Source organism: Chiloscyllium punctatum, chromosome 48, assembly GCF_047496795.1.
Source record: "Chiloscyllium punctatum isolate Juve2018m chromosome 48, sChiPun1.3, whole genome shotgun sequence".
In the NCBI taxonomy this organism is placed as follows: Eukaryota; Metazoa; Chordata; class Chondrichthyes; order Orectolobiformes; family Hemiscylliidae; genus Chiloscyllium; species Chiloscyllium punctatum.
In genome coordinates, this window is record NC_092786.1 from 44,125,638 (window position 1) to 44,149,890 (window position 24,253).

Genomic DNA, 24,253 nt, shown 5'->3' on the forward strand with positions numbered 1-24,253 from the left:
TCAGCTCTTGAGATAGTACAATGGGATCTTTTTTGTTGCGAGAGAGGGTTTAATGACTGCTGATAAAAGCTATCATTCCCAGCAATGCAACACTTCTGCATTGAAGTGCTAATCTAGATCATGTAGTCGGTTCTCTGAAATGGTCCTGAACTCTCAGCTTTCTGATTCTAATTGCCTGTGTGTTTAAAAAAAAAATGAAATTACCGTTTTGAACCTGAAGCTTACCAGTACGTAGCAGTTGCAGCTATCCTGCACAGCCTTCATGTGATTTGTTTGCAGGTGAATTGCATGTTTAAAAACTGAGGTTTTGAGACCATTTAATACATTTTAAGCTTTCAAAACAAACTTTACTGTTGCAATTATGTAAGTCAAGAAAGATGCAGTATGTAAGTATTCACGTCATAGAGTTATTCAGCATTGAAACAGACCCTTCAGTTCAACTCATCCATACCGAACAAATTTCCCAAACTAAACTCGTCCCACGTGCTTTTGTTTGGCTCACATCCCTCTAAATCTTTCCTATTCATGAAGCTGTCCAAATATCTTTTAAATATTTTAACTGTATCTCACCTCCCACTTCCTCTGGCAGTTTATTCCACATATGAACCACCATCTCTGTGGGAAATGTTGCTGCTCAGATCCCTTTTAAATCTTTCCCCTCTCACCTTAAAATATATGACTTCTAGTTTTGAGTATTTCTACTTTAGGGAAAAGACCTTTGCTATTCGCTTTATCTATGCCCCTCATGATTTTATAAATCTCTCTAAGGTCATCCCTCAACCTCTTACACTCCAGTGAAAAAAGGTCTCAGCCTCTCCTTATAACTCAACCCTTCAGTCCTGCTAACATCCTTGTAAGGATCTTATCTGATAGCAGGGCAACTAGAATTATGCACAGTACTCCAAACGTATCTCAAATGTATAAAAAATGTCAATCTTAAGAAAACAGGTCCTTTGATCTCATTAGCCTAATTTCTGTACTTTAACAGTTACATACTGATCATTTTAAGTTATTATAAATAAGTTAAGAATTATTTGAAGGTGAAAAGACTGCATAATAAGCAATTACAAATGCATAATAAAGGTAATTATAGCTAATTTCCATTGGAAATTCTAATTAAGTAAGGTTTTAACTAAGGTTTCATTCCCTTGATTCTGATCTATTTCTGGTCTCCTGATTGTGGATAACTGCTGAATGAAGGACAGGCATTTGCAAATGGTAAGGTAATTGTATGAAGAATTGTTACTGAGTATTGTCACACTTCTATTTGCCTTAGAAGTGATCCTGACAAAAATCTGGGAGCAATTGTTCATCTACTTTATTTACCCTAATGATGCGACATTGCAAAAGAGCAGTGTAAATTGAGAATGCATTGAAAGAGAATGTACCTGTTATATGGCCTCCTGCGTTCTTTGGCTGTAAAGTATTTTCTAAGTAATTCATTGGAATATTTCAAAGTGCAATCAGGGCAGCAGGGTGGCACAGTGGTTAGCAGTGCTGCCTCACAGCGCCAGAGACCCGGGTTCAATTCCTGCCTCCTCGGTGTCTGTGCGGGTTTCCTCCGGGTGCTCCAGTTTTCTCCCACAATCCAAAAATGTGCAAGTTAGGTGAATTGGCCATGCTAAATTGCCCGTAAGGGGTAAATGTAAGGGAATGGGTCTGGGTGGGTTGCGCTTTGGAGGGTCGGTGTGGACTTGTTGGGCCAAAGGGCCTGTTTCCACACTGTAAGTAATCTAATCTAATCTAACTGCATCTCATAGGTAAATATAACAGTCAGTCTATGGGAAGTGTAATTTATGTAAACATTCCACAAACTTCAGTGTGATTTACAACAGCACAGCTTATTATTTGTGATCGTGGTTGAAGGATTAGGCCAAAGCATCAGGTGAACTTTCATGCACCATTTTGAATAGTGTCTTAGGACCTTGTGTATTTGCTTTTACAAGCTGATGTATCTTGGCTTCAAGTCTGATCCAAAGGATGCTGTCAATGCTGCACTCGAGTGTTCACTTAGAAGTGAGTGCTTAGGTTTCTGGAGTAGATCTTGAACCCATGACCTCCTAATAAAAGCAGAAGTGCTTACACTGAACCAAGGCTGACAAATAGCTTTCAACCAGTACTTACAAATATTAATTGTTCTCCATTATGCAAATCCGTAGTAATCTGTGTACTTAAGTGTTTAAATCTTCTTGTGCAGCCACACATGTGCAACCTGTGTGCCCAACCTGTGCATAGCCCATTTTCAGTTGCTGTGTGGCAAGCTGTTTAGAGGAAACATTGTCTAAAAATGTTGAGAATTCTGTTTGTTTTTTTTAAATCAAAGCAATTAAATGCCTACAATACTGATTTCTAACATGGTTGAATAAGACTGCTTCAGCCAGTGTTTGGATAAAATGTATTGAATTGTGAACCTGTTTCATTTAGTTCAAATAGTCTTAAGCTGGATGGAGTGAAGAAAGTGTGGGGCAAGGAGGGCTACCTTCGGAAGAGGGAGTCCAAAGTAGAAGCTTTAGCAAGTCTCGGTTCTGAAAGTGAAACAACTACAGACACCTCCTCCAAAACTGAAAGAACTGCAACTGTTTCTGAAGAAGAACAGGAAAAGCAGCAGTTGGCATCCTCACTGTTTGTTGGGTTGGGATCCAACAATTTAGTCAGTCTGGTAAGTGAATGTTAACATGTTTGTCGACAGTTTCACAAGTAGAATTGTTCTCTAAGCATGAATTACAAAAGCCTCATTGGTATCACTGTTTAAAAGAATTGTCATGTGTCTGTCTCTGGGTTGCTTTTTATAATGCATGCTATAAATGATCTGCACTTAAGACTTCTAGGAGGTGAATTATCAGCATTTGTACAACTTTTGAACAATATTGAATTGAATTAGCTTTGTTGTCACATACTCACGAGTACAATGAAATGTTTACAAGTTGCTACTTCTGACGCCATCTTAGTAACAAAGGTACCTAGATACAAATTCTTGAGAACAAATTCTTAGGAAAACATAAATAGAAAAATAAAAAAGTTCAGCAATACAGGCCTTCAAATGTACAAATCATAGTAATAAATTAGAAAAATAAAGAAATAAGTTCAGAATAATAGTTCTTCCATGATAATATAACCAAGAAAAAAAAAATTTAATAAGAGAATTTAAGACAAAGTCAGCGTAGTCCATTTCTCGGCTCTGGGCTTGAGGAGCCAGTCCTGTGTTGGAATCCCAGGCTGGACCCACCACGTTGCCGAAGGAAAGGCTGCATGGAGTCAGTCACTGACTGAAGCCACGACAAAAAGACCCAGACCAACCCTGACAAAAACAGCCAACCAGGTCGCCACCAAACCGCCGAAAGTCTCCCAGGCTGGACCAGACGAACCACGTCATTGTGAAGATGCTGCAGAAGCCTTAAGGAAACCTGGGCCATTGGAATCCTGGGCCTGAACCCACCTTGCCTTTAGCAGCTGCTGAAGCAGCTGAGTCAAAGAACCCACCAGGATGCAACCACAAGAATCAGCCAGATCCACACCACATTCTCTGTTACTGCAGCCTATTGGAAGCTCTTCCTCACCTAAAGCAGCCAAAAGGCGTCAAGCTGAACTTGAAGTTGAGTTGGCGCTAGGATCGCCTCAACAATGCAGAAGCTGCTGTGATCCTGAACTTGCCTCCGTCACTGCCATGAGTCTGTGCTGCTGGGCTGGCTCAGGGTCCGGAGCACTGAGCCCACTCCGCTCGGGGCCTGGAGCGCCGGTCCCGCTCCGCTTGTGGCCTGGAGCGCCGGTCCCGCTCCGCTTGTGGCCTGGAGCGCCGGTCCCGCTCCGCTTGTGGCCTGGAGCGCCGGTCCCGCTCCGCTTGTGGCCTGGAGCGCCGGTCCCGCTCCGCTTGTGGCCTGGAGCGCCGGTCCCGCTCCGCTTGTGGCCTGGAGCGCCGGTCCCGCTCTGCTCGTGGCCTGGAGCGCCGGTCCCGCTCTGCTCGTGGCCTGGAGCGCCGGTCCCGCTCCGCTCGTGGCCTGGAGCGCCGGTCCCGCTCCGCTCGTGGCCTGGAGCGCCGGGCCCGGAGCGCCGGGCCCAGTTGGGGTCTGGAGCACCAGCCTGCTTGCTGATGCTGACGTCACGACTGAGCTCTTCACCAATAGGTAAGTAAAATAAAATAAGGGAGAAAAAAACGAGAAAAGAAATGCAGATGGAATGGAGCAGGCCCAGGTTCAGTGCCATCTTACTGTTTTAGTGTTGTTTTGGTGACACTCCTACATGTAGCACCTGGAGGTATTGTGGAGCAATTTCAGGTGCGATTCTGAGTGGGCTGGTTATAAAGTCTATCAAAATTACAACCATTTTGTGTACTCCAGCTGCACCGTTGGATGTTGAGGATTTGATAGCCTTCACCCATTTCACTGGGCTGTTAATTCTAACTAGAAAGTAAATTCTTTGTGTATCTGATCTCCCAAAGTGTAAATTAGAAATAATTAATATTCTCAACACATCAAGTATGTGTGAACCTTGAAGTGTGATGATCGACAGATCAGATTTTGTTGTTTGGGTTGTATTTTAAGGAAAAATCTGAAAGGTCAGGCTTGCATTCACTGCAGTTTAAGAGGTGACTTGATTGATATATATATTTATTGATTCAAACATACAACCTCGTGAGGTTCTTGACGGGGTCGATGTAGAGAACTGTTTCCTTTCATGGGAGAATATCAAACTAGGGGTCACCATTTAAAAATCAGAGGTCATCCATTTAAATTAAAGATGGGGGTTGGCAGTCTTTGAACTCTCTTCCTGAAAAGGTGGTGGAGCAGAGTCCTTGAATGCTTTTAAAGCAGAATTGGAGCGATGCTTATTAACCTGGGAGTAGAATGTTATTGGGACAGGTGGGATTGCAGATTTCAGCTTACACTCCAATTGGCCATCTTGTTATTGAATGGTGAAGCAGGCTTCAGGGGCTGAATGGCCTGCCGTTCCTAACTTGTACGATTGGATGTACCTCAAACCAATTGTTTTTTTTGTTCATGCTCTAGAGTTACCCCATGCTGATGACATAAGTTTGTGCCTTCTATTTCACCTCTTGAATTTCTAATGTACTCACGTCTTCCCATCACTGGCCATTCTCGTCATAGCACTAGCTGTGTATTATCCTGGGGCGGTGCGGTGGCTCAGTGGTTAGCACTGCTGCCTCACAGCACCAAGGACCCGGTTTCGATTCCAGCTTCAGGCAACGGTGTGGAGTTTGCACATTCCCCCCTCCGTGTTTCCTCCCACGGTCCAAAGACGTGCAGGTCAGGTGAATTGGCTGTGTTAAATTGTCCATATTGTGTAGGTGCATTAGTCAGGGGTAAATATAGGGTAGGGGAATGGGTCTGGGTGGGTTACTCTTTGGAGGGTCGGTGTGGACTTGTTGCCAAAGGGCCCGTCCCCCTACTGTAGGGAATCTAATTTAATCGTATGGAAGAGTGGACTTCGCAACAAGTGATTTTAGTCCCAAAGTAATGCTTTGCTCTTTGGTTCCCAGGACAAAAATGCGACTAATTGAGCCAAACTAATCACCATAGTAGTGAGGCTGATGAAATAGGACAAGTGACTTAAATTTGACTACTTAAGTAAATATATTTTCTTTTGAGATGATCTAATATGACTTTCTGGTTGAAATTAAGAAGCTTATTTGCAAGATGTGCCAAGCATAAGTGGTGATTCTTCAATATAAAATCTCTTTGTTCCAGATGAGTTATGTGCTCCTCAGCAACCCAAGCCGTAATTCCAAATAAAACCTTTAAAGGCTATTTGTGAGGATATTGGCAGAAATTAACCTGTGTAATCACTCCAGGATCTCGCCAAAAATCTTGCTGTCACAGTTCAAGTAATTGTTAGGACTAATTGCTTAAAATTTATACTACCTACTCAAAGGTGCTGACTGCCAAGATTTCTTTCACATTAAAACTTCAGATGTTTGCGTATGCTAATAGGGGAATGTATACAGAACTTAATCCATTTTTGGATGACTACAAAATCGGAGTGCTAAATATAGTCCACTGAACCATTTGAAATTGCTGCCCGACTTTATGATCTTTCAAGTCTGTTATGAGTAACTATGCAACCAAATAACAAAAACGCTTATTTTTTTTCTGGAAACTAACTACGTTTAGCTCATTGAAATGCTTTAAAATGGAAAATAGTTATGCCCTTAGTCAAACTGTTCTAGCTCAGCTACAACACTGGCATCTACCCAGCAATATGGAAAATGTGCCAAGGTTATAATCCCTGTGCACAAAAGGCAGGACGAATCCAACCTGCAATCACTGGCCCGTCAGATTACATTCTTCAGCAAAATGATGGATGGTGTCATCACCAGCATTTTCTCAGAAACAACCTGCTTGCTGATATTCAGTTCGGGTTGTGCCAGGCCCACTCAGCTCCTGACCTCATAGGTTCAGCTACTTCATCAATGACCTTCCGTGGATCATAAGCTTAGAAGTGGGAATGTGCAAGTATCAGTGAACAATGTTCAGCACCGTTGCAACTTCTCAGAGACTGGAGCAGTCTATGTTCAAATGATTTCGAGGTGCCAGTGTTGGACTGGGGTGTACAAAGCTAAAATTCACGCAATACCAGGTTATTTCCAACAAGTTTATTTGGAAGCACTAGCTTTCAGAGCACTGCTCTTTCATTAGGTGGTTGTGGACTGTAAGATCATAGGACGCAGAATTTATTGCAAAAGAGTACAGTGTGATGTAGCTGAAATTATATATTGAAAAAGACCTGGATTATTCATTAAGTGTCTCATCTTTTAGAATGGGCATGTTGGTTTCAGTTCTTTCATATGTAAATTCAAGAACTTTCTTAAAGTTACATTTTCAAGTGAACTTTAACAATAGGTACCATGTTGACCCAGATAATGCATTGAAGGTGTGAGGTGCCCTACTCTCTAGTATCTGTCTCATTCTTGGACACATACATTTCCATCAAGGATGCATACCTCAGCACCTCACTCTACTGCAACCCACGAATAACCTCACTTCTCCAGCTTCCACCCGAAACATATTAAAACAGCCATCCCCTCCAGACAAACTCTATGCCTACAAAGATCTGTTCAGATGAGGAGCAATGTGATGGGCACTTGGAAGTACTCAAGGATGCCCTCATAAGAATGGGATATGATGCTCAACTCATCGACCGCCAGTTTCGACGTGCCACAGTGAGAAACTATAATGACCTTGTCAGGAGACAGATATGAACTGCAACCAACAGGGTACCCTTCGTTGCCCAGTACTTCCCAGAAGCTGAAAAACTACATCATCTTCTTCACAGCCTGCACATATTATCAGCGAGGATGAGCACCTTGCCAAGACCTTCCCCATGCCTCCACTTCTCGCCTTTAAACAGCCACCAAACCTCAAACAGATCATTGTTAGCAGCAAACTGCCCAGCTTTCAGGACAACACCATACAACCATGAGACGGTAGACGCTGCATGACATGTCAGAGTGTGGACATGGATACCACCATTACACGTGGGGACACCTCCCACCATGTATGTGGCAGGTACTCATGTGATTCAGCCAATGTTGTCTATCTCAGGCAAGGATGTCCTGAGGAGTGGTTCATTGGTGAGACCGAGCAGAATAATGGGTGAATGGGCACCACACAACAATCAACAGACAGGAGTGTTCCCTCCTAGTCAGAGAACACTTCAGCAGTTTGGGACATTCGACCTCGGACCTTTGGAAGACCATCCTTCAAGGTGGCCGAGCAGAGACTGATAGCCAAGTTTGGTATCCATGGGGATGGCCTCAACCGGGCTCTTGGGTTCATGTCACATTACAGATGACCCCCATTGCACTATCCACACAAACAGACAGACAGGGACACACACACACACATGCACACACACTCCTACAGCCACACACACACTCCTACAGACGCTTACGCTCACGCAGACCCTCTCTCATACACAAGCTCTCTCTCATATGCTCACACACACACTCCCACACTCAGCCCCACCTCTCACAGACCTATACCTCTTTACACTCACACTCTCGCATACACTCTCTCTCTCTCTCTCTCTCTCTCTCTCACTCACTCACTCACTCACTCACTCACTCACTCACTCACTCACTCACTCACTCACTCACTCACTCACTCACTCACGCTCTCACTCACTCTCTCTCACACTCATACTCTCTCTCACACTCACTCACACTCACTCACACTCACACACTCACTCTCACTCTCTCTCTCTCTCTCTTTCTCTCTCACACAGGCACTCATACACCCCCCAACGCGCATGCACACATAGGTTTGCGGGGTGAATTTGTGTTTGCAGACTTACATTTTATTTTGCTCAAAAACTGCATGAATCCATGTAAGATTCATTAAATCCCCTTTTTAGATTAGAAACAGTCTGAACATTGGGGCACAGACAGCCACACACAGGGTACCTCACACCTTCAGTGCATTATCTGGGCCAACATGGCGCCTATTGTTAAAGTTCATTTCAGAATGTAACTTTAAGAAAGTTCTGAAATTTACGTATGAAAGAACTGAAACCAACCTGCCCATTCTAAAAGATAAGAGATTTAACAAACAATCCAGGTCTTTTTCAATATATAGTTTCAGTAACATCACACTGTAAACTTTTTGCTATAAATTCTGTGTCCTACGACCTTATACTCCACAACCACCTGATGAAGGAGCAGCGCTCCGAAAGCTAGTGTTTCCAAATAAACCTGTTGGACTATAACCTGGTGTTGTGTGATTTTTAACTGTGTTCAAATGGAATAATATCTGGACAATATCGAGGCTTGGGCTAAGAAGTAGTGAGAAACATTGTGCAACCCCAGTGGCAGGCAATGACTATCACCAACAAGACAGGTTCCAATCATTGCCTCTTGACATTCAGTGACATTGTCATTGTAAGAATCCTCAAAATCAACATTCTGGAGTTGACTCTTGATAAGATACCAAACTGAACCAGCAACATAAATACTGTGGCTACCAAAGCAGTTTAGAGGCTGTGAATTCTGTGACAAGTAACTTGCCCCCTGACCCTTCAGAGACTGTCCACTCTCAGCAAGGTACAAGTCAGGGGTGTGATAGGCTCCTCCCCATTTGCCCTTCATTGTTCAGACCATTGAGTACAGATGTTGGGACGTCATGTTGTTGTTAAACAGGAAGTTGGTGAGGCCACTTTGGAGTACTGTGTACCACTTTGGTCACCCTGCTATAGGAAGGATATTATTAAATTGGAGATGATGCATAAAAAAGATTTGCAAAGGTGTTACCAAGTTGAAGGGTTTGAGTTATAAGGAGAGGCTGGGACTTTTTTCACTGGAGCATAGGCGATTGAAGGGTGACCTAATGAAGGTTTTTAAAATCACTTGGGGCATAGATAAAGTGAATAGTAAAGGTCTTTTTTCAAAGGTTGGGGAGCTCAAAACTAGAGGATATATTTTTAAGGTGAGAGAAGAAAGATTTAAAAGGGGCCTGAGAGACAACCTTTCCATGCACAGGGTGGTTCATATATGGAATGAATTGCCAAAGGAAGTGGTAGATGCAGATACAGTTACAACTTCTAAAAGATGTTTGAACAGATACGTGAACAGGAAAGGTTTAGAGGGATATGGGCCAAAAGTAGTTGAGAGTGTGGTGCTGGAAAATCACAGCCCATCAGGCAGCATCCGAGGAATGTGGGAATCGATGTTTTGAGCATAAGACCTTCAGGAATGTGGGAAAGTTGGACTAGTTTAGTTTGCGATACTTGGCATGGACAAGTTGAACCAAAGGGTCTGTTTCCATGCTGCATAACTCTATGACTATATGAATGCAACCCCATCAACTCAAGAAGTTTGACACTGTCCAGGCCAAAGGAGTCCACTTGATTTCTCCCCTGTCTGACATCCATTGCATTTGTTGCAGCACTGTGTACTATCTACAAACTGCACTAAATCAACCTCTCCAAGTTCCTTAGTACCATCCACACCTGTGATCTTGCCTAACTAGAAGGACAAGGGTAGCAAAATCATGGAACACCTACAAAGGTTCCCTGCAAGTCACAAACCATCCTAACTGATAAATGTATTGATATTCCTTCAGTGTCACCATGACAAAAACTTGGAACTCCCACCTAAGGGCACTGTGGCTAACCTACACCACATGACTCTAGGGCTTCCTGAAGTGGGGGGTCAGAACCCGAAATGGTGTCGCCAGCTGTAATTTTGGGCTGTCAGTTTCTGCGACGCCAGTTGCTTCTGTGAAACTCTGACCAACTTATAACAGTTGTGCTCCCTCCCCTAACAGGGCTCTGAGTGTCACAGCTTTCCCCAGCCCATATCCATATCCTCAGTTCCCACTGAGTGGATTGCAACAATTTTCAAGCTTCAAAATGGGGTCACAGAGGAAAAAAGGTTGTGAAGCAGTGGCATATATTTGTGCATTCCGTTCGGCTCCATAAGTGCTGTTCTGGAAGGCAGGGCCTTGGCTGAATATCACCCTGAACTGTTTGTCATTGCTGTTTTTTTCCGTCAGTGGTAGTTTCTCTTTGCCTTCCACTTGCATGGATAGGGCATGGTAAGTAGGTAGGTAGGTCCCCAGGCTACCTAGCTGGAACCAGAATTACCACCCGCATTGTTAGCATTATTCTGAACAGCATGCTGGCAAACTAAGCTAACTGGCCGCCATATTTATGCATGCGCATCTGTAATCAACAGTTGTCGATGCTTTGATCAGCCTGTTCAGACATGTTATAACACACCTCTGGAGCAGGTGGGATTTGAATTTGGGTCTCCTACCTAAGAGGTAGGAACACTACCACTACCACAAGTGCCCTTAATTAACAGTTTCAAGATGAATTTGGAAATTAAAGGGTAATGGGCTCAGCATTTGGAGAGTTAAGTCCCAAAGGAAAACATCAGCATAGTTTGTTGGATCTGCCAAACATTTAACGTAGTTTTCAGTATTATGAGGCTGAATGAGATCCTAAACAGGTTTATATTTTATTTTGGGATCAGTCTCATTTGAAAATATGTGCAAGACTTAACCAGGAAACATTTTGCATAGTTTAAAAATTGCAAATAACACACTGATTCAATGAGGTGGTTAACTGTTTCTGTTAATTCAAGTACAACTTCAAACTGATTTGTATCTACTCTATTCACTCATGGTAACCAATTTTTGCTGCAAATTATTATTCCATGATTTCTTTTTTTTACTCACCATCCATTTTTCTAGCCTTTTAGATGCATGTTCTATTGTCATCAAAATCTACAAAATAATAAAAACTAGAGAGCAGTTTAAGCATTATCCCTGTAATGTCTAAGACATTTTGCAACAGAAGACTTACTAATTATCTAGTTTTAAATCTTGGTTAACTGTGAACCTGGTTCTTTGCTATATTTGACTTAAAGACAAAGATCTTTTTTATCTTGCAGCTAATGTTCATTTTAAAGTGTGTTCAATGTGCATGTGTTCACCTGAATAAAAATGTTTGACTGATGCTGCTTAGCGATATCAAGACCATAAAAATTATAATTTCTACATTTTTACAATCTTTTTAGATGGGCAAACCTCAGAGCAGTACCCAGAAAGTTTGGAGAAAGTCGAAGATTGTTGAGGGGCAAAATGGTCATGAGAAAGCTATGAATGCACAGAAGACAATTGTTCCACATCCCCCTCAAATTCCAAACCTCATGGATAATGTCGGAGAAAGATGTAGTCTCTTCCAAGAAAGTAAAGCAATGCCGTTAAGGAAAACATCATCTGACTCTGCAGAGGTCCCTACAGAGCAGCCTTCCCAAGGATATGACAGATCGTGGACTCCAAGTAACAACTTGAAGACAATCAAAGCCATGCCTTCAGCATCAAAGGAACCCTTTTCAGGTCTATTTGCAGATGGAAATTTTGACATCATACAGCCTGCAAATTGCCGCTCTGCCTTTGAGGCTCATGACCAAATCTCCGGTCTAGCTCCAAGTTTGCCAGAAGAGTTTGCTCAGCATGCTCATTCAAAGCTTGAGCTTCTTTGTGCCAATGAAAATATAGCTTTGTTTTCCTGTAAAATTTGGAAAGAGGACTGTCTGCTAATCCCTTTGTTTATTACTAACCGCAGCAGTGTGGAAGTTCATAATGCAACAGTCAACTTTGCATTAACTGACGAATTGCAGGTAAATACAATCTAGCAGTAGTATAGTATTGAACAGTTAAAATAAGGCAACTTGCTAAAATTAAATACTTTTTTTTAACTTAATCTCATTAAAAGATTATTGGAATTAAATATTGTCTGAAGTTTTTAAACATTATTGGGATTTGTGGTGTACATTACTTATAAAAAGAAACCCTTTAATGCTGATCATATAAAATTCTGAAATAAAACCACAATTGTATGAATGTATATTTTAACATTAGAATTAGAGTTTCTCTCTCGGTTTCTCTCTTAATCCCGCTTGTCATGCGCTTTCGAAATGCACACATTATTCCTCAGCTTTGAAATCAGACAGTCGGGCATGTGATGTGCTGTGCAGCAACTTAATGCTAGAAATCCTTTGGCTTTTGATTTGGGAAAGTTGTTTATCATCATCTCAGGCTTGCTTATGGATGGATGAGCAATAATAAAGATGGCTAACTTCGAAGGGATAGAGATAGGTTAAGTGAGCGAGCAGAGATCTAACAAATGGAGTTTCATGTGGAAAAGTGCCACTTTCCATTTTGGCAAGAAGAATGAAATTGAAGCATAATATCTGAATGATGACAGTTCTGAGATGTAGAGGGATCTGTGTGCTCCAGTGCATCAGTCACAAAAGTAGCTGGGAAAGCCCCTGAGCATTATTGAATTCTAAAGTGGGGAGGTTATAGTTCATTTATTCATGACATTGGTGCGACCACATCTGGAGAACTGTGCACAGTATTGTCATAGAGAGAGTCATAGAGATGTACAGCACGGAAACAGACCCTTCGGTCCAAGCCGACCAGATATCCCAACCCAATATAGTCCCACCTGCCAGCACCCGGCCCATATCCCTCCAAACCCTTCCTATTCATATACCCATCCAAGTTCCTATAGAGTCATAGGGTCTCCTTATTTAAAGAAAATGTTGAAAGCAGTTCAGAGGACATTTAGCTGTAATAGGTGGGTTTCCCTAAGAGAAAAGATTTGTCAGGCTAGGCTTGTATCTGCTGGAGTTTGAAAAAGTAAGAGGTGACTTGATTCAGCATCCTAAGGGGACTTGACAGGTTGGATGTGGAAAGGATGTTTCCTCTTGTGGGCGAGTCTAAAACTTAACAACAATGTTTTTTTTAAAGGTCACCGTTTAAAAATAAGAGAGCACTCATTTAGGACAGATAGGAGGACTTTTTTTTTCTCTCAGATGGTTGAAAGTTTTTCTCAAAGTGGTGGAAGCAGTCTTTGAATATTTTTAAGGCAGAGGTGGATAGATTTTGATAAAGGGGTGAAAAGTTACTGGGGGTAGGTGGGATTGTTGAGTAATTAGCTTAGCCATCATCTTATTGGATAGAGAAGAGGGTTCGAGGGGCCAAGTGGTCCAATCCTGTGCCTAATTCATGTGTTCATATAAGAGTTTACTTTGTGGAGGATCTCTTGCAACCTTAACCTACAGGAGGATCACAATATGTTGCCATTTTATCAGATCATATTTTTCATTGATTAAATGGGATATTGTGGTGCATTTATAAGTTCAACCTTAACGTTTCTACTTTTAATGTTTCTTTATATAATTATGCAGACTTCTGAGAGCACGGACTTCCCTTTTCCAGTGGTGCAATCCCAAACTACAGTCAAATGTCACCTCTGTCTACAGATGGTGAATCCATGTACCCAGGTGCTACTCACAGGACACCTTACTTATCAACTAGAGTCCAGTCATTGTACCCAGGAGGAATTTACACTCATTCTGTTTTTAATTGATTTCATCAGGTATGAGACTAATGTGCAGCAAAATAATTGGTTGATAAACATTGCTATGAATAAGTGTGTCTGTTAGCTTGTTGAGATGGCAGATTTGTTTTCAGACGTTTCGTTACCATACTGGGTAACATCATCAGTGAGAGTCTACGGTGAAGTGCTGATGGTATGACCCGCCTCTCTATTTATAGGCCGTGGTTACTTAAGGTGGGTGATGTCATTTCCGCATATTTTTTCCAAGAGAAGGTAGATAGGACCTTGATTTAGATCCTATCTACCTTCCCTTGAAAAACAGAACCAGAAATGACATCACCCACGTTAAGTAACCAAGACGTATAAATAGAGAGGTGGGTCATACCATCAGTGCTTCACCGGAGATGATGTTATCCAGTATGGTAATGAAACGACTGAAAACAAATCATCTCGCTAAGCGAGCTAACTTACTTATCATCAAACTGAACTACAAATCTCCTCAAAAATTGCTTTGAATTTCAGAATGAATTGCTGTATTACAAGTTTGGTTATTACTCTTTGAATATTGAATGTTCATTGAAGTTTTAAATACTGATGCTTTCTGTTGTGCTGTTTATAGAAAGTGTTTCTGTATATTGAAGAAATTTGCTGAAACTTATTCAAATAACTTTATTTGTAGTTTTTGGCACTTGCACATTTGCTTATCATAATGAAATATCAGGAACAAAAGGTCCAAAAGTAACTAGCTGTTAAAGGTCCTGAATAAATTGGGTATTAGTATTCTAATCCCAAGTGTATAAGAACCTTAGCTCATAACTGTGTTGTTGAGGATAATAGCCAAGTATTTGGTACTTAATATCTGTGTCATGTTATTCTCAAGTCCTGTTAACCTCCTGTGGGGAATGTGGTTGTGAACTACAACCTTTGGACCTTCACTTTGCTTGATGGGCAATTAAAATATTTAACATCATTTGAACAGCACAGTTATGAAAAAAGCATTTACCTGAAAATACTAAGGTGTAATATCTCTGCACTGATTGAACTACTGGCTGTGAATGTTGATATCCTGAGGTAGTTGATCACATAGTCTGTTCTGAGTGGAAGGAGAAGGAGCAACTGCAGAATTGGCAGGGTTGGCTGTTGCCTGGGAACAATCCAACTTACTGTCTTTTTAATCTTGTAAAAGGAAGTGCAGACTCACCTGTCATCTGTGGGACAGTCGCTGGCCAAGTTCTCTAATAATTGGATCGAAAATGTGGAATATAAAACTCTTGGGGAGGTGTTGAGTATAATAAACTTTAGGTATTTTCCCAGATACTGATGCATTCAGTTAAGAAGAATGGATTGAAACTTGCTATATTTCAGTCTTTTTTTTGCAGGCTGATAAACCCATACTGGAAGGCAAGCGAATTCAACAGCCCTTGAAGTTTTTGGCTTGGATCCTAGTTTTTGTTGAGAGGGGTGTCCAGTGCTACAGCTAGAACCTCATTATTTTCTATTAGATCACTGCCATTGAGCTTATACTGTATTCCCTGAAATGCTAAACAAATCATCTTCCTGTAGGTGAGAGCATTGAAAATAAGTGGGCATGGATTTAAGTCACTTGACTTAAAAATCAGTGTGACATGAGAATAACCCTTTTCATGCTGTAAGTAGTTAGGATCTGAATAATGCTGCTCATATGCTGGAGGTGCAGGCTCAATCAAGACACTCAAAATTAGATTGTTATCCGAAAAGAAAGCACAGAGCTATGGGAAGAAGAGTGGGAGGTGACACTAGGTATGATGGTCCTTTAGAGAGCTGCTACAGAAATTATAGGCCTAATGTTGCCTTCTGTAAATAGCAGTTTTGTGAAATCTTCTCTGTTTTAGTGTGAGGAGATGCCATCTGGAGTTCAGGGTATGCCGTACAGTAACAGTTAAGAATAACTAAGGAAGACTTTCCTTAAACTGTGTCCTAACATCTTGTAGCAGTCAATTTCGGATGAAGGTAGCTGACATGTTTGGATCGTGATCCCACTTTAAATGGTAATATCTATGCGTGAGGGAATAATGACAGAGTAAATTATTTTGCAAATACAAAATGTCTTTTTCACGTCTTGCATTAAGTGAGCTAAAGAATGCTTGGATATGGTCAAAAGTACCTTTCAGACTGTCATTATTTGACTTTTAATAGCAATTAAATAGTTGTATTTCTCAGCTATAATGTCATTGGGTGACTTGGAGAGGAGTGTCACTTGTTCCTAATGCTCATTTGGAGTGTAGATGCAGACATGATGAGCTGAATGGCCTCTGTGCACTGTAACAATTCATTAATATTAGGCTGTTGGCAACAAAACTTACTCAGCGTACTCAAGTTATAACGGTGTATGTAGATGACGTCTTTTTAACTAAAAATTGCCAGGTAAAGACAAGTATACAAGGCAGTATTTACAAGACAATGAACTCCTTTGTGCCTAATCAAACTATACAACATACAAAGTGGCCATAGTGCCTCTGCCTGTTAACAAGTTAGCTTCACTTGCCTGTTCTTACAACGGAACAAAAATTTCTTCCAACAGTGAGAGAATAAGTGCCATCCATTTTACACATGTAAAGATAAATTTTACCTTGTTTGCATTCAGAGTTATTGGAGAGCCTGATAGAGAAAAAAATTGGCAAAGATTACAATGATGGGATAATATTTGTTGTTTTTTAGCACTATCCTTGTACTAAGGTCAGAATAAGGAAATGGTCTATCTTCACAAAACCAACCCTGTGCATCTAGATTGGACCTCGCTGATTTGTTTAGCTCCTGTACCTTCTAATATGAAAAACTGGATAAAATTGGTGTTATCCAGTTGGTCCTCAATACAATTGTACTGGTACTGTCCTGATGAACTCATGAGATTAAACGCAACTTTTTGACAAGTACATGGTTAAAATTATTGTTCTCATTTGATAAGCCCTCTGACTTTGTTCACTTGTCTGTCTACTTCCAGGCCATTAAAACTGACCACTGAAGAATTTGGGCACCTGTGGCTTTCACTTTCCAACGATGTGAAACAAAATCTCAGCTTTGCACCAAATGCACCTGAAGCTCTGAGTTCAGCACTTCATACACTGCAGAAAGAACTGAAGCTACATATTGTGGATATTATAGGTAACATCTATTTATTATACAGCTGAAATTATATATTAATGGAGTCAGTGCTTGTGCAAGCCTGACCTGAAAATATTTCATTTTACTTTGCATTTTTGGTCAATTTTCCCTCTCATCTCTGCTGAATTCTTGCTGAAGAACCATGCTGAATGTGATTGTTGGCCTGCTATCTTATGTTAAGTGGGCACTATTCATTTGTCAACCTTGCCCATGATTGTCAGCTGTCCAGGTGACTACAGTGGGCTTCATGGAGAAGTGTGATCCCTGACTCATTCAACACCAACATGTATTCATTTACCATGAATCAGAAGAGCCATCTATATGCAGACAGCAGATTTTAAACGATGCCCCAAAGTATGCAGTCCTAGGAGGAGCTTCCCTTGGAAGGCTTTATATTTGGAATAATTGCTCATTCTGATGAATTTTAAAACAATTTACAGCTGACTTTAATCTGTTAAAAAAATCTAGGATATTGGCCATGCCAGTATTGTGACTGGCATCACATCTGTCAAATGGCTAACAATGGGTATGGATATACCATACTTTAATCCAAAACAAAAGGGATTTTAAATTTCATGTTTGTTTATAGAAGACATTGTCACATTTGAAGAGAATGGTTTGGAACACTTTAAACATGTGCAAGAAGAATAAAACTAATAATCTCAATGTTTTGCCCTTTACTCTCTCCTAATATCCTTTTTCTCAAATTCTTCCTTTTCTGTGCTTCCCTTTTCAACCGATTGATTTATAGAACTGAATAGAAAATAGTAGAATAGCATGTTAGACGTTTTCCAAATAGATCTTCCTGCTGATGTGTAACTACCTATATCTGGCCAGCTGCAGTGTTTTGGACTGACCTTGTGGTTAGCATTGGTGCAACAGCCTAATTCCACAGATATCGTCAGTTACACAATTGGGCCAGTAGATGTCAGTGGCAAACTGTTAAAACACAGCAGGTTGTTCAGAATGCCTGCTTTTAAAAGTGACTACACCTACCCAGGGAATGAAGTAAAATGAGTCTGGAGAAGGAAATAGACTGAAGTTTTTGGTCTTGTTTAGAAACCTTTAAATCTTCAGTTTTTGAATGAATTTCCTATGTTATGGTTGCACGTCGCTTGAAATGGGGATGGAATCTTGTTGAGTTGGTGGGATTTTGTTGCTGGCAAGAAACCTGTGCAACTTTATCCATCAAATCAAATGTCAATTTGGCAGTGGTGAGGTTAGAATCAAGGGTCAAAGGTCTTACCTGCTAAGAGTTGCTGTCTAATCAAACGGTCCGCAGAGTGACATTGATTGTTGCTACAGCTGGAATAAAAGGCATTAGAACGCTGGGAGGCACAGAGCAAATCAGGCCACTGGCACCTAATGTGGGACACTTAGGGTGGGAGTGCCAGTAACAACGGCAGAGGGGTTGGTTCTCGGCTGCCTCCTATTCCAACCTGATTTGTAACCCACCAAACCCCCTCCCAAAAAAAGACTGTCCACCACAATCACCAGATGACACACTGGCTGCACAGTTTTAGCTGCTGTATGGAGACACCTCCACTTGCAGCTTGCTTACTCCTGGAAATGTTGGGATGAGGCCCTCAAGTGGACCACTTCAGAGCCTTGGTGAGCAGTGGGATGAGGAGGTCAGCCTCGGGTCTTTCCACTCCTACATAAATCTGACAGAGGCCGGAAGGCAGTGGGATTAGGTAAGACACCACCCCATTCAATTAAATGCCCCTCTCATGTCCAAACACCCCACTAGTGAAAACAGAAGATTCCGTTTAGGAAGTGAGGAGAGGAACTTGATTGTGATGGCTGAGAGTTTTACTCCCTCACCTCATTAGCATTTTTAAAGTCATTGACTAAACATCGTACGATCCCAACCGATTAGCATTAATAACTTGTTAATTCAAAGAATTTATATTAGGATTCTCAATCTGATGTTCTTCCCTTATTATCTTGCAAGCACCTTTTTGTAAAGGAACATTCTGCTAATGACTACCTGCACACTGGAGAATGGATATTTAACATACTTTTGCTTTGTTACGCACTCATCAAACTTGTTCCTGACTTAATCAGGAACTTGGACTCATTAAGCTGGTTTTAGCAAGCAAATACTTAGTTAGTTTGCATTTGCTTGCTATGCCTTCTATTTCAGGAGAGGCATTAATCCATTTCAAACACCCAAAAACATTCTCAATAGTCTGAGGTGGAGGTGGGTTTGATCTTCACATTTGGTTTAGCAATATATATTTACGGTTATAAATATTGATTTACAACCTCCAGAAGTTAACAGCTATGTTTGGAGAATACTCTCATTTCAAAATATCTCTGTTTTTGTGCAGCACTACACAGTCACCCTCCAAATGTGTTAGTGTCATGACCCATTTTGTTGAAAAATAATTTTTCTCCTCTTATTGGATTCTCTTGAGGAATTGGTTTAGCTCAGTTGGCTGGATTGTTGGTTTATAGAGCAGTGTGATGCCAACAGCATGGGTTCAATTCCCATCACCAGTTTGAGGTTACCATGAAGGACTCTACTTCTCAACCTCTTCCCTTGCTTGAGGTCTGGTTGCCCTCAGGTTAAATCACCACCAGTCACTTCTCTCTCTCTGAGAGAGCAGCCCCTATGGTCTGTAAGACTATGGCAACACAATTCTTTCTCGAATTCACCTCCACTTCTGCCATTTATCTTTCTCTTTTGATTTTGTTTCAGTTATTTGAAAAGTTTTGTTTGTTTTCTTTTTCCTTCTGTCTTCATCTCTTCTCCTCCTGCTCTATTTTTCCCTTTGTAATCCTCTTTTTTCTTGTTTCACCTCTTATTTCAGTGTTTTCCAAACATTTTCCTATTGTGACTCAATTTGGTGTTCACCCATTGCCATGACCCCAAACCCTTGAGTGTAGTTTTTTTTTTGCAGAGGTGGGGGACTGCAATGAGGAATGTTGGGAAGGGACCTGTGGCAGCGAGTCTTCTCCATTGGATTTGCAGCATCCAGATCTCACTATTTGGCTGGGTTAAGTTGCAAACACACTCCAATAATTTAGAGGTGTCCCACTACGTTGAGCACTCATCGCTAACTCACTGTTGCCGCCTCAGAGTTCATCGGTTTGTAACACCTCTAGGAGTTAGTTTGGGAACCTCTGTTATGGCCCGAGAACATTGGTTTGTAACACCTCTAGGAGTTAGTTTGGGAACCTCTGTTATTTTCTGTACACTCTACCCTATCTCTGTTGGAAACAATTTAGAAAATGTTGAGGAAGAAACTTGAGTAAGATAAAATAAAAAGTGCTGAATACTGGTTTTTATTACTGTCTGTTGTGTTGAGACTGGCTCCTCATTGGGTGCCTTTTTATATTGCCATATTTGAATCAATTTTGAATAGGGAAATTTGGCGAAAACATCATGGTCAGTAGACCCTAATGGAACGAAGTGTTGAAGTAAATTACTTTCATCTGAAGCTGCACGCATGTTTGATAACTAAACAATCCATCTAATCAGTACAGACAAAAACCCAGCCTCCCCGCACCTGATTGTCTTAGTGTGAGCATTTCTCCGCTGATCTTTTTTTTGTTTCTGCCGTTAGATATCTGACAATTGTCCCAGCTAGCAGCCAACTTGAACTCTGACCAGGAGTTGAACCTGGAGGTTTTGCTGCTGTGCGTGGCTCAACCCTGGGCAATGGGTTTGATAGCGATCAGGGAGAAGCCTAATCCACTACTTTTGTAAAGTGTGGCTCTTTTGACAGGAATTTGTAAGAAATTTAGACAGATGCATTATTGCCAATTAATATATTGACCATAAATAAAGTTAATTCGCACCACCCAGCAGTCCAGGGGTGGTTTGTAAACTGCAAGAAACTGTGCAACTTGAAACAGCCTTCACTACATCCTTTGTTTCTATGGCTCTTAACTGTTCACCCTTTTCGGTAGCTCAGTCTAGCTGACTGTCTAATTTAATGTTGTTATCAGACAAAGTTTAATATATGCTCTTTATTTGTTTGGATTGAGGTGGGGCGGGGGGAAGAAATGATATTGAACGAACCAGCTGTGACCATTTCATGGACCAAATGCTGCTTGGTTTCAGCTCATGGTGTTGTGGACAGTTAGGTGGGAATGAGCATGTTCTCCCTTGTCCCTGGAATGCTGTAGCATCTTGTTCCACACTGAGCATATTTTTATGCACTGACCTCAACTGGAATGTGTTGGAATTGTCTTGGTTCAGAAACTGATGGATGGGATTCTTCTCTCAGAACATAGACCTCAGTTTACATTCAATATTGCAATGCTCGCTATAAAACGTATGTTGGCAAAAGTAAGTATTGCCCCACAATGAAGTATTTCACTGTGCTGAGTATGGAATATTGGTTCAAATTAACTTTTCCTTCCTTCTGCAGGAACAGAAGGGATTATAGCATGCCAATTGCTTCCATCAACGCCCTGTTTACTTCACTGTCGATTTCATGGTGGGATTTTATCAGTGTGGCTGCGATCACCTTGCAGTGTCCTTCCAGACTGTATGTTATATGAATGCCAAAAGGTGATGCAAAATGTTCAACTTTAGCAAAAACTCAAGCCAAAACTAAAGTGGACTAGCTTATCTAAGCTTCATTGTGGTTTGCAGAGGTTGTTGAGTAGATTGGACTCAAGATGACTGAAGTGTTTGGTGTGCAAGATGTTTTGTTAATGATCAGTGAGGATTGGTTTTTCAAGAACAGTGACACAACACAAAAATGGTTAACCATTGTCAGTAATGTTTAATTGCAGAATAAGAGAGTTTTGCAATAATTAAAACAACCCGATACAGCAGCTACTTGACTGATTTTTGTAGGTCTGTAATAGATTTGTCTTCCTGGTGGTTTCTTTGAGAGATACTCAAATATTTCACTTTGATATCATTTCCAAAGTGTTTTTTTAAGTTCCAGTTAAGACCTTGGCAATTGCCAAGTTGTAGCAATGAATTCCGAGCGTGTGCTAGTGGGAACTAAAAGAAATTAGATAAAACATATTTGAAATTTTGGACATGTTGGGATTAATGAAATAAATGCACAGTTTCCTAGATTTTTTAATGCCAATAGCCTTTGGATGCTGTAATATATTTACAGTTTACAGGTGGGCTTAAAAGTTCTCATTTTTACAATTTCACCAAAGTGCACGCCAATTTATTCTGCCTGTGGTACAACTTGAAGTAAGTTATGTATTGGTAATCTATTCAAGTACCTGAAGTATTTTGTACATATTTTTGTCTTTTTCTAAGCACCGAAATGATCAAACCTGTATTCTTTATATTAAGCATTAATATTGAATCTTGTTTGCTGTAGTCAGAACTGAAACACCGGAGCAGTGAAGCAATGTCCTGTACTAAGCAGCAATTTACTGCTCAAGTGTTTAAGCTCTAACACTCAAATTCATTACAAGAGCTCTACTGGTTTGTTGCACTATAATTAAGTGAGTTTGCTTCTTATTTTTTTGCACTGTGGACAAGATAAAAGTAAAAATCAGGGAAGACTTTTCATGGTGAAACAGGTCAACCCTGTATGTAATTTAATAGTGTTTATCGAAGACTAACCCAAAGCCTTATGTTTGTATAATAATCCAAGCTGGTTTGTACCTATGGTACAACCTCCCTATTTAATAATGGATATGTATATCATATATATAAAAATCATATTGTACGTGATTTATTATGATTTTCTTAAGCACCTGTAATTTAATAAATATACCATGCTTAAAAAAAGTCTTTCATCCATATTCTGACTTCTATCCTGTTTCTCAGTACACAGCTGCTTCCCATATCATCATCCTATGAATCGTACTTCACAACCTGGAGTTGCATAGTTCAGACTCATCACTGGCATTGACCAGTCAGAGTTGATGGTACTGCGCCACTGTGATGTAGTCTGGTTTCTTTGGAGATACTTAATTCAGTGTGAAATATTTACTGATTCTTTTGCCATTCTCTTTTCAAAGGCAAAATGCATATGAACTATGTACATTTCTTGAGAAAAAAAGCCTTTTAACTTGATCTGCTTTAAGTTAAATATTTTTAATTTAAATACAAACTGACGATATTAAAGGACTTTAAATAAAGACAAGTACCAGCAAAACAAAAGACTCATTGGCTGTTTAGCTCATTTTTATTTGGTGTTTTGTTGGTGTAGCATAGTTACATTTATTGGTCCAAACTTTGGTCTCCAAGTAACCCTGTGAAGAGCTTTGAGAGTCAATTTGACATGTCTGAGAGGCTATGCGAATTCAAGTCATACTTATTTTACACAACCAACCTCAGCCGTTGGGACTAACAGATGGTTCCATCTTTTTGTATCTAGCTGTCAGCTTCATTATATACAGCTAATGAAATGAGTGGCATAAATGTAATCAGATTGGCAGAAAATACTCCAAGGCTGATTATTATTGTCTTTGGCCATGTGGTCTATCAATGTTGTGGGATTATTATTAATCTATAGGCACTGCAGTTTTTCCATGATCAAATAGCTGCTTGGACAGACTAACAATGGGTCTGAGATCTTCATGTGGTAATGAACCCTGGGTGTAGGACTTCAATGTCGAACACAAAGTGGCTTAGGTGGACCATTGCTAACTGAGCTGAGTCTGAAAAGGCCTATCTGAGAGACTGTGTCTCTAGTAGGTGGTGAGGAAACTAAAGGGGGAGAATAAACCCACTTGAGCCAGTCATCGTCAGTCTGCTTATTGCAGTATTGATAGGGGTGATCGCCACATAGCTATTGTGGAGACACAGTCCCATGTTCACGTTGAAGATGTCCTCTACTGTGTTGTGTGGCACTACCGTCATATTAAGTGAGATGTATTCAGAGCTAGGCAACCATGAAGATCTTTAGAACAGCAGCAGAATTATTTTCAACCATAACCAGAAAATCCACACTCCTCCATCACTATCAAATTGAGGAATAAACTCTGGCTCAATGAAGATCATGGCAGGAGCAGCACCAGGCACATCTAAAGAATGAAGCATCAACCTAGTGAAGCTACAACACACGGTAACCTGCATGCCCAAAGCAGAAGCAGCATGCAATAGACAGGGCTAAGTGATTCCACTACCAAGGGCAGCACTGTGGCTCAGTGGTTAGCACCACTGCCTCATAGCGCCAAGGCTAACTGTGTGTGTGGAGTTTACATATTCTCCCCGTGTGTGTGTAGATTTCCTCCCACAGGTGGATTAAACTGCCCAGTGTCCAGGGATGTGTGGGCTAGATTGATTAGCCATGGGAAAATGCAGGGATAC

General features: G+C 40.8%; 1 protein-coding gene across 3 annotated transcripts in view; it reads left to right on the forward strand.

The window, feature by feature from the left end:
- Window positions 1-23,068, forward strand: part of ap4e1 (adaptor related protein complex 4 subunit epsilon 1) — a 65,741-nt gene extending 42,673 nt beyond the window's left edge. For 2 of the 3 annotated variants that reach the window (XM_072565091.1, XM_072565092.1), the window contains 5 exons: window positions 2,425-2,659; window positions 11,531-12,136; window positions 13,712-13,902; window positions 16,844-17,004; window positions 21,387-23,068. In XM_072565091.1, the coding sequence (XP_072421192.1) occupies window positions 2,425-2,659; window positions 11,531-12,136; window positions 13,712-13,902; window positions 16,844-17,004; window positions 21,387-21,553 (1,360 nt within the window). In that variant the 3' untranslated portion in view covers window positions 21,554-23,068. The remainder of the gene's footprint in view (window positions 1-2,424; window positions 2,660-11,530; window positions 12,137-13,711; window positions 13,903-16,843; window positions 17,005-21,386) is intronic. The other variant, XR_011955897.1, reaches the window with a different exon arrangement.
- The last annotated feature ends 1,185 nt before the right edge of the window (window positions 23,069-24,253 follow it).